Genomic DNA, 11,484 nt, shown 5'->3' on the forward strand with positions numbered 1-11,484 from the left:
TTCACCTATACTGCATGTTTTTGGATTGTGGGAAACCCAGAGGAAACCCACACTGATACAGGAAAACATGCAAACACCACACAGAAAGGACTCGAACCAGAGACCTCCTTGCTAAATAAGCACATTTAAATATTTTTTTTACTTTTTACATGATTTCACAGAACCACAGCTTGATGAAAAATTATAATTAAACATAATAAGTAACACTAAACACTAAAATGTTTCTGTTTACTATTTTCTTCACACATCTATCATATTTCTCATTATTTTAAGCATGCTTTTCATTGACACTGTTGTCTCCTTGCTAACTTAACTTTACAATGAAAATTAGTCCACTACTGAGGGACAGTCATAATCTGTATAATTTATAAAATATATATAAATATTGAAGGGGATTTATGATTTTTACTTTTGCTAGCAGATTAATGAAGAAGTTGGGGTCTTTTAAAGATGGAACAATACAATTGATGTTTTTTACGTTCCAATCCAGTTTTAATGCGAGTTTCATATAACAAAAGAACATTTGAATCCATTGGTGTTTGATAAAAAATAAATAGTGCTAATAGTTGAAGAAACACCATTAAACATCGAATGGTCATTGGCACATTAAAGGTTTATAAAATGCTGCTTTTCCTGAAAGACATTCCTCCCCAAAACCCCCAGTCCTGTTCATTTCATTGAGCTCATTCGCCTGTCTGTGTGATGTCCTTCTCTCTCTCCTGCAGATGGAGGTAGTGAGTACCTTCAAGAGAAGTGGTTCGTTTCAGGGTGCAGTGAGACGCCGCTCTTCAGTGCTCAGCCAACTCCATGACGTAACCAATAATTCTACTCCCTCTCACGTAGTTCTCTCCACTGCCAATGCAACTGGTGCCCCCGGGAGTGAGTCCTTACATTCCGTTAACGGCACCTCGTAGAGCCCGTGCACTCAGATGGCTTAGCATATACACGAACACACACACGTGCATTGTTGCCTGCCTTCAAACGCACCTAGTCTGCTGAATGTTGAGTGTGTGCGTGAGCGAGCGGGAGAGAGAGCGAGAGCAGATTATCATCAGAGCATCTGCTTTATCTCTCTACTTGTGCATTTTTTGTTTGTTTTGCTTATTAGTTTGTGGCCTTTCTTTCTTTCTTTCTTTCTTTCTTTCTTTCTTTCTTTCTTTCTTTCTTTCTTTCTTTCTTTCTTTCTTTCTTTCTTCCTTACTTGCTACCTCATAACTTATTTCTTGCTCTTGCTGTTTATTCTGGCTTGATGCTGCAAAGATGGTTTTCCTTTTCTTGTTGCCTTTTATTTTATTCCCCCGTTGCTTTATTTGCCAATAATTCATCCTCAAATCAATGTTGCCAAAAGGGCTACCAGGATTTCACTCGAAAGAGCCAAACAACAATTGAACTAAATTGAGAAACTAAAGTGGAGATGTTTCATCTGTTTGCTCACTCAAAAGCTGACAACATGGGAACAACGAAAGCAATGGTTGACTGTTGTAAACCTGCGAGTATAAGCCCATAATGGTTTCTGCTGCCATTTCCACATTAGGGATATTAGCATTAACAGTGCTAACATTTTTCTATCCCGTTCAGGACAAAAAGCAGCCATGTTTTTTGCTCATGTCTCTTTGTGCGCCTTGTTCAGATTCTCCTCTCTTTCTTCACAGGTTTCGTGTTATAACTCACCACACTTGTCATCTAATGAAAATGTCCTGCTAATTGTTGCTGCTTGAGTTTCTACACATTAGAAAATCTTTCTTACTATCTGCTGCTATGATTTATTGTCACAAAACATCTTGAAAGTCATTCTCACAGACAGCGATTTGTTTATGAGGGTTTAATGGACCAAGTATAACATCAACATTGCCCTTCAGGTACCAGAAGCGATCTTTTCCATGGTCTAAAGAAAACCAACGCTGCATCTTAGCGTTTCCAAATCCCTTCAAAGAGACCACCAAGCATTAGCCCAGCTGGAACCCCCTCAGTTTCATTATCACTTCCCCGTCAGTGTTAATCTTCAGTTGCTTTTATTTATGAATCTTTAAAAATGAGAGTTTCTATTTTGTCCTCCTTTTTTCTTCCCTTTTTTTAAAAGAGGTTTTTTATTGTCTTATTCTGTGCAGTCGGTCTTGTCCAGTGTTTCTTTTCCGTTGTTCTTTTTTCGTGTTTGTCTTCGTTTCATCGTCTTCTAGCATTTTGTGCTATATTATCCAACAGAGAAAAGAAAGATCCACCTAAATGGCTTTCATTAAATATTTTTTATAGTTAATAGTAATAATGTAGACATACTTTAGTGATGTTGCACAAGATGGCTGCTTCTCAAAAGCTTTTGTTGGGCTGTGGTGCCACAACAAAAGAAAATGACTTTGTGCTGTAGGATTAGACCTCCATCCATCAAACGTCTGTGTTTCACCTCCCTTCTCCCGCCGTCTGTCATGAGGAGTTCTGATGTGATGTGTTTGGAGCTGTTCAAACACGATCCCTTTTCTGTTTTTCCATCCAGTGCCTGAATTACAAAAGAGTAGCCGATTCCTCACTGCAGTTAATTTACAATGGGTTTTTTTCCTCTTTGATATCATAACCATTATGCCATCACGAATTCTGGGCCTTATACTCGGAAGTTTACAATGTCATTGCTGTGTAGCAAAGAAAACCGCTTTAAATTAAGCAGGAACCGCAAAACAAATGGCTCTTTGGAAAAACAAAGCCGCAGAAGTGCTGTTGTGTCCATGTTGTGAAGTCTCCTCCCTCTGTCAGTCACATTGCTTTGTGGTCATTCCCAAGCGTGGTTTGGCTATGCATGTAGAATGCGGAGAGCGGGGGAAAAAAAAATCCTGTTCGATGAATGTGAAGGTCCAACATGCATGGTCACACACACGAATGGTTTATTTTCAAGAAGATGCATTTTCACTGTGGCTGCTGTAGAATCACACATGATGAGAACGAGGACGTCAGAAAAACGAATATGGAACAATTTGATTGTTTTTTACTGTTTTTTTTTCTCCTATTGAATGTGTACTTGCATGCCATGCATGAACGGGAAGAGGAAACTTGAATTATTGTGCATGGTTGCATGGGAGACAAGTCCCATTTAATGTGTTCATACTTTTGAGGGCATATAGAGTTTGGTTTTTCTTCTTTCTTTTTTTTCCTCCAAAAACAACAAGGCAATCAAGAACTTATAAATGTCCTCATATTAGACTGAGCTAATATAATCAAAGATACCTTGATTTATGTTATATATATTTATTTTCCCATTGATTTACTGAAAGTGGATCAAAAAGATTTACAAATATACCCTATAAATGTAACGATTAGAAAACTGATGATGTCAGAACAATAAATAATGCTTACAGTCACTAATGCAATCTGTTTTTTCAAGAATGTTGAATCCGTATTACAGAGTTTGTCAACACCAACAGTATGTGAATATGCATGTCTTTATTTCCTGTATGTTGTTTTTGTGTTTGTGCGTTCTGTGCACACCCGTGTTGTGTAAACCTCACTTTTTATGTTCTAAACGTATTTTCATGTTTGTTCGTACCACATGGTGGCGTGTGCCTTCAAAATCATTGTTTTTTGGTGTTTACTGTAATTTGTTGGCATGTTTTTTTTCCTTTTCTTTGTGTTCCATGAATTTGAATCACCCGGTATTGAACTGGCAACAGTGAAAGTTGTAATTCTATTTTTGATTTTTCAAACAGACATGTATTTATTATTTGACTTATTTTTTGGGTGGTAATTTTTTTGTGCTCACTAATTCGGCATGTCTTGCATCAGACGTTAAAGAAAAGAAATTAACTTATTATCATAAAAAAGAAGCTAAAATTGGAGTGTCATTCATTAGATCCACGTATTAAAAGAAAAGCAGACAGGGGGCTAAGGCTGCTTTGACAGACCACATTCTCGATATGGTATTGGAGCGATTTGTGTTTGCTGTCTTGTGTTAGCTTGACTGTATCATCTTGAGATTTCCTTATCCTCTTGTAATTACAACTCGGATTTCTATTATGTTTTTGGGCATCATTCTATAGAGGCCTATAGAATGGCTGTGGAGTTTTGTTTCTTTTCAAAGGCCTACTGCACCAAAGGCCTTGATGGATGTGAAACTTTCAGCTCTTGCAGGTCAGCTAGCTGAAAGTGTGTGAGTAGTGCAAAAGGGGGACTAAACTTCTCTCCACCTCTCTGTCCCTTTCGATCCCTCCATTTTCTTCCCTTTGACATCTCCTACCCTGCACCCTTGACGTATAGATCCGGGTGGTGAAAGCTTTCCGTAGCTCCCTGTATGACGGCATCGAGCGGCCGGAGTCGCGGAACTCCATTCACGACTTCCAGGCGCACCCGGAGTTCATCATCACGGACTCGGTCCACAACATCCCCCTGATCGACGAGACGGACGTGGACGACGAATCGGAACGCTCCAACCATAACCACGTGCGGGTGGCGCTTCGTCACCCCGTCCCTAACTCTCAGCCCCAGAGGCCCCCGCGATCCCGCTACCCGTCCCGCCCGCTGAGGCAGCAGAGTCTGCCGGTCACCCTCAACTGCAACAACAACGCCGCCACCGAGAGCCGCGTCTACCTGGGCTCGAGCGACAACGGGGCGCCGCACGTTTCCCCCTGCCCCGCGAGCCCTCTGCACAGCTTGGAGACATGTCTCTGAAGGAAGGTCAGAGGTCGGCGAGTCAAGACTGCCAGTCAGATGGACTGGTGTGGCAGAGAAACAGTTAGGATGTTTCTGTACCTAATCTTTGTTCCTATCACTATCACAGATTCACTGCTTCAAAATGTTTCAGTGGTTCTTTACAGTATCTTGTGTGACCCAAAGACAATCCCACTCCGCATGAAAGTGACCAATTATGTTCTTATACAGTATGTTGCACTTGAACAAGCACCCAAGATGACGAGGCGGATCTACGTGTATGTAGGATTGGACTCTGACTAAAGATTTTCAAAAGACTGTGAGCCTATAGAAAGTGTACAAATGGAGAAAGAAAAAAAATATTTGGGGATCATTCCTTTCGCCTTTTAATTAATAACATAATTGTTCCAATTATTATAGTGGTTACATTTCTGCTAAAACTACGACAATTAATACTACAGTTGCTATACTCCAGTTATGATACTTCATCGTTTAGCTTTATATAACTATGTTTGTATGTATGACGTAAGTCTGTATGTATGTGTATTTGTTTGTTTGTTTGCTGTTGTTAAAATCCGTGTCTATGTTCTCATTGGTTCCACATGTGGCCCTCTCTGTTTTCTGTGTTAGAGTGTGATGTGTATGTCCAAATGAAAAAAAGGAAATTAAATTACAGAACATATATCAGCAGCATAAATAAAATAAAATTAACCATTGGAGGAAAATCATTACATTACAACAGTTCCTGGAAATGACAGGCAATGGTGCAAGAGCATTGTTTTGTCTTTAAAGAGCATCTCACCCATTCCTGAAACCATAATCCACTGTTCAAAAAGAAAGAAAAGAGACTTACATTTTTTAAAGATGATGGTTGTCCAGTTCAATATGGTGTATTATATCAGTGAAGCAGATCAGCAAACCCTAAAATGACCAACAAACAAAACAAATATGGTCAAATGTCAGATTGGAAAAAAATATATAACATACTGTCAATAGTAGCCTACTTTCAACTGTTTGAACAGGCATATGTGAGTCCAAAATACAGTATGATGTTTTTCGGCATAGATGTTCAGGCACACAAGCAAAAAAATTTGCCCAGATCAGATCAGGTGAAACTGTTTAATCCTAACCCCGCTTTTACTCAATACAAATTCACTAAGCATTTGCATCATTTACCATAATTTTTTGTATGCATCTCAATGCATTATTACAGTTCTTTCTTAGAGCAGTGATTAACACAGATTAATTTAGTATTTGGAGTTATTCAGTATTTAATGTTCCTTCCATCAGATTTTAACTGAAAGCTAATTACAACTCTAAAGATAATTTCCCAGTTAAAAATAATAATAATATCATAGCTAGATTAAAACTATTCTACAACGTTTGTTTTAAAAAAATAATAATTTATAAACAACACTTATGTATGGAAGAAAATCGAAAGAACTAATAGCTCCCATTAATGTTTATAATAGGCTGTAACATCAAATGACAGAGACAAGGAAATATTGTTTAATAATAATAGGTCACGACGTAAATTATAATAAAACGTTTTTTTTATTATAGTGCCCGTTTTACTCTTATGTTTGTATTATATTTTCCAGCTGATGAACGATTAAAACATTGACAGTCAATAAGAATCCACACGACTACAACTAAAGAGCTCGAGCATTTAAAGCGCCAGATGACATCAGCAGAGCGCTGTTTATATAGTTATTTTTTGTAATGATTAAACAGCGAGTAAAGGGGTATATGGCAGGATTTATGTTTTAAATGAGCAATTCATTAAAAAAATTGAAACTGTTTTACTTTAGTCAGCATATCGAATTACAATAAACTCTTGTCTAACGAGGACTTTTATTTTGGCACTAAAGACCAAACTCCGGAAGTTTTCTCCGGAAGTCTTCGCTGAGCACAGAGAGCGTTACCTGCAGAGGTTCAATAACAGGTTTATTTATTATTATTTTTAAACGTACGAATTGAATTTGTGATGTTTGCTGTGGAGATACAACTGTACCGCTTTTGCCACGATTGAAGTGACCAAGTTTAGGTATATGGCAACTTTTTTTTTAGTTTGATTTGGTAAACGTTTCCTGTTTACATTTGTCAGCTGAATGACATAATTAAAAAAAATTATAATGTAAAAATAATTTCCGACAAAATACATTCAGTTAACACTCTAGTAATACTTACGTTTACGTTTACACAGCATCGTTTAGGTCGTTTACAGTCTCTCTCAATGTATTGATTGTTTTAAAGGAGCTACATGTAGCATTTTTTTACAGTCTATGGTAGAAACAAGGGGGTAATCTAGCGCTCGGAAAGCGTTCCACCCCTAGGGGCTGCCATTGCTAACCAAGCCATCACCTGCTGTTAGCATCCCATTGACTCCCATTCATTTTTGAGTCACTTTGACAGTGAATAACTTTACATCAGAGGCGTTTAAAGACTCCATTTGTCCATTGTATATTTCTAAAGAAACACGACAATGTATAAAAGGCTCCATTACCTTGTATCTTACACTATCGCCCCGCAGAAGCTGTTTTTGTAAAAATAGGCTAACGATTGCGTCATAACCAACGCGACCCTGTCGCACAGTTGAGAAATTACCGTATAGACCTGAGGAAACGCTCGCAGGCAATCTTTTACTGTCTATGAGACAGTCGGGGGGACGTAGAGACATAGAGTCTGATAAAGTCAAGGGGGAAGAATGGGGAGAAGCCCATAGTGAGCCAAAAGCAACGGGAGAAAATATTTAAACAACGTGATTCAGCTTTCGCTTTCCACATCTACTAGAAGACTCACAGCTGTCAGACAGGAGGCTCACGTCACATCTACGTCGTCAAGCTCAGTCTGAGCCTGCGCAGTTCGCTCAGCCATCAGGAAGTGAGTGCCCCTAGGTTGACTTCATTATTTCGCCGTAGACGTCAATGGGGTCGCTGTGTCCATTTCTTTTACTGTCTATGGTAGAAACCCATATTTTTAGCGACACCGTCGGTCGTTAAGTGAACTGCAGCCCGCAACTTGCTGCTCGTGCGCGCTCATACACACATAAAGCCCAATTTATACTTTATGCTCCGTGTGTTGCACGTGTAGCCTACAACGTGCCCTGACCTGCACCTCTCCAAAAATGTAACATGTCAATTCTACACGGACCTCAAGTGCTGTGATCGGTTTGCCAAAACAGGGGTACACATGCCCCATGTGTAAATGCATGTTGATGCAGATTTAAAATCGATGTGTAGGACGCAGAAGTATAATCAGCCTTGACGTGCATGACACTAAACTTGATTCAATGCCCCGACAGATTATACTCACTGCTAAGTTATTTTTTGTTCTCCAAAAGGTGGGTAAACAGAAGTTGGAAATTTCTATAACGTTAGCCATAAACTGATAATGGATATCGTGACACCGTCCACGCTGCTGAGAGCGATATTTTAATGAATGTTAAAATCATCATATCAATCATAGACCGTAAAAAAATATGGACGACTCGACATCATCCGTTTCCGCTTGCCATATTTGAAGCTTTCAGGCGGCCTTGCACGGCGCTGACATCTTGGGACCGAGGCTGCGTTCGGAACCGCATACTCATTGAGTAGGTACTCAATTTCAATAAGTACTTACTTAACGAGCGCTAAAAGAGTAGGTACTATATATCCAGATCTCGTTAAGTATGAATGCGATCCGCACTTTATGCGCCATGTTGACGTTATCATGTGACCCATGACGATATCACAAGCGCAACAACTCGTGTGACAGGTTTAATTCATCTGTATATTGGTTTAAACGTGCTCATTTTTTGTGGTCTTTTTTAAGAAACAGCTGCCCATTTATTTTGTCATTGTACTATAAGAAATACATTTTAACCCTACTAATCTGACAATTTCATCCTTTTTTATCCTTGCAAAAACCCCAAATCGTGATCTCTTAAATATGTTGTTAATTTCTTTATTTTATATGCAAAAAAATGTCATCCACAAGCAAAAGTGGGCTAAATCTCCTTTATATTTCCCTCTTTTTCTTGTTAAATTTAACTCCTGTTTGATTCCAGGCTTATGAAATAACTAAAACAAACAAATAAATAAAAATTATTGCATTATGATGATTTATTCAAGATATCTAACCTTGTTATTGTTTTTTCTCTGTATATAATGTACATAAACCCATTAGTTTTATCATTATGATTGTTCGTTGGTAAATATACCACCATGCAATTATAAAACAATTAAAAAAAAAGATATGAGTGACCGGTGCAGTAAGAGCTCAGCATCAGTAACTCCACAGCCCGACCGGTGCGGTTTCCCTCAGTGTTTGTACTGTCTGCTCAGAAAAATCTTTCAGCTGCTCGGAGATCTCGCCTTTGGAGGAAACTGTTGATTGTATACTCGAAAAACGTAAGTAATACTATAAAAAAAAAAAAAAAGGTTTCCCCCAGAATGAACTGCACTGCTAGCACACCCACAAACACTTACAATAATAATGACAAATGCTGACCATACTTAATTATATTACCTTTTTATATATATATCGTTTTAGTAAAACATACAAAAGGCAACTTGTCATATGACATAGCGATGCATGCCATGAATACACATTAGACAAATGCAGCCAATGTGAATACGATGTGAATAATTTTATTTACTGACAACTAAGGAAACATGAATGAATGAGTAAAAGAATTAATAAAAGTAAACATCACAAGAAATGAATAAAAGTCAACACATGAAACAAAGCTTTATTCAAATGTATTGTTCTAACGATCACACATACAGAAGGTGAACGCCACATCTGCTGCCCGTCTCAACACAGGTGTGCCAGTTCTGCAGCTTTATATTCATGAAGCAGTTGACCAGCGTGAACACCTTCATCTGTCCTAGCCATCCATTATGGCCCTCATAGCGTTTGGACTTTTGTGTGTAGTAGGCTTTCTGGTTTGATCTCCGTAACCGTCACCACCAGTGTGTCCTTGAGCAAGGCTCTTAGCTCCAGGGGGATCGTCCCTGTAATAAGTGCACTGCTTTTGGTCTTTTTCTAGAAGTCTCACTGGCTCTGGGTTTACTGAGGATGAAGAGACCACAGCAATATCTGGCCCAGATGAGGCACTAAGGTGAAGTGATGAAGGGTCCAGGATCCTCAGTGCTCACACCCGTCTGCTGACATCTCAGATCCTACAAAAATGCACAAACATAATACAAAAGCACTCATTTAAACAGCACAATGTCATTTGATTTCTGTATTAGAAGTAACTAAATGATATTACTTTATATTTTTGTTTCAGGTTTTCCCCACACATGACACCCGTGTCTTGCAGCCCCTGCTCCATCACAAAAGCTCTGCAGCAAATACAAAGCCATCAAGAATCAGAAAAGTGCTAAAATAACTGTTTGAAATAAAATACAACTTAAGATTTAAATAGATGTTTTATTCATTTCTGTAGTATACTGAATCAAAGCCTTTGATGACAGCATTCCTTTATCAGCCGCTCTCCACCAGACAAACACACACACGAGCTCTTCTGTCCCTGTAACATCAGACAAGATTACCGTTACCTATGTGATTTATGTTCAATACTACATTTAAATGTAGTTGCTGATGTGTTAATGTTCCTCAGTTTATCAACAGTACTAATGGACAAATTAAATTGATAACTTATGTTTAGTTACTTTATGTAGATTTGTTTATTTACATTGCTCAGGTTCATGTAAAGTAAGCAGAGTTGACAACAGTGAACTCTTCATTATAACACACACACACACCATTCTGATCTATTCAGATGTATCAGATGTCTATTTTATGGTGTGATGTGCTCATCTGCAATCCTTATCAAAAATTCCTGTCAGATGTTAAATAAACATTTAGTAAGTAGGCTATCTTTATCTTTAACATGCATATGTAATCCACTTTGGAGAGGTATGTGTGTTACTGGAGCTCCCCTGTTAGCTATACACAATAAAACGTGTTTTTACAGCACAATCACAACTATTTAGACAACCTTACACCTTCAACAATTCAAAAGTTTACTCTACAGAAGCTCAACAAACGTGATTTGAACACAAGAGAACCGTGATTTTCGTTTGTTAATACTCACGTTTGAAAACACCCGCATCACTTTCCTCCACCTGACGTATCCTTTCCTGTGGCCTTATGGGAAGGCAGGGATAGAAAAGTATCCGACGATGAGCGCTTCACAATCTGGGCGGAGCGCAGTAGGCCATCCGGGGATTTCTCGCCTACTCTTTTATGATTACTGAGGTTTCGAACATACTACTCCTTTCACATACTGTTTTCGCCTACTATATAGTAGGTTAGTAGGCATATTCGAACGCAACTTGAGTACACGTACGTCCGAATCTCGCGAGAAATAGTCCAAACGCCTGGTAGTTCTCGCCTACTCTTTTATGAATACTAAGGATTCGGACATACTTTTCGCTCGCCTACTGCTTTTTCCATACTATATAGTAGGGAAGTATGCGGTTCCGAACGCAGCCCGAGTCTGCGCAGTAGCGATTTCGGGACCGGAGTTGCGCAGTAGAGCGCAGGAAGTAGAGCAGGAAGTACAGTCGCGATATCAAAAGCCCGCCCACACTCTCGCAGATGCAGAACAATTAATTATGTTGGTGTGAAATAAACAGTTATGGAAATGTAGAAATTAAAGCTAAAGCTCTAATCTGCTCCCAAAAATGTCGAAAAAAGTCCGTTAGTGCCTCAGTGACAACTTCACTCAGAGAAGCCGTCAGTCTCAGCTGTCAATCATGACGTCACGCCCCCTGTTTTTATAGCATCAAATAACTAACTCAAACTAAACTTATTTTTAAAACGAACACCTGAAATGAAATCATCGTGATGATAACTGCCTTC

At 38.8% G+C, this 11,484-nt stretch overlaps 1 protein-coding gene and 1 long non-coding RNA gene across 7 annotated transcripts in view; one reads left to right on the forward strand and one right to left on the reverse strand.

The window, feature by feature from the left end:
* atp2b3a (ATPase plasma membrane Ca2+ transporting 3a) overlaps positions 1-5,354 on the forward strand; it is a 40,545-nt gene extending 35,191 nt beyond the window's left edge. For 2 of the 6 annotated variants that reach the window (XM_067414195.1, XM_067414196.1), the window contains 2 exons: positions 726-879; positions 4,237-4,406. In XM_067414195.1, coding sequence (XP_067270296.1) covers positions 726-879; positions 4,237-4,262 — 180 coding nt within the window. In that variant the 3' untranslated portion in view covers positions 4,263-4,406. Of the gene's footprint in view, positions 1-725; positions 880-4,236 lie in introns of all 6 variants that reach the window. The other 4 variants (XM_067414190.1, XM_067414191.1, XM_067414192.1 and 1 more) reach the window with 2 other exon arrangements.
* A 3,771-nt stretch (positions 5,355-9,125) lies between these two features.
* LOC137039046 (uncharacterized) lies at positions 9,126-10,434 on the reverse strand. The gene is made up of 2 exons (XR_010897582.1): positions 9,887-10,434; positions 9,126-9,794 (listed from the first exon to the last, which is right to left on the reverse strand). It is a non-coding gene; the product is annotated as an uncharacterized lncRNA (long non-coding RNA).
* Positions 10,435-11,484: the final 1,050 nt, after the last annotated feature.

Source organism: Pseudorasbora parva, chromosome 13, assembly GCF_024679245.1.
Source record: "Pseudorasbora parva isolate DD20220531a chromosome 13, ASM2467924v1, whole genome shotgun sequence".
NCBI lineage: Eukaryota > Metazoa > Chordata > Actinopteri > Cypriniformes > Gobionidae > Pseudorasbora > Pseudorasbora parva.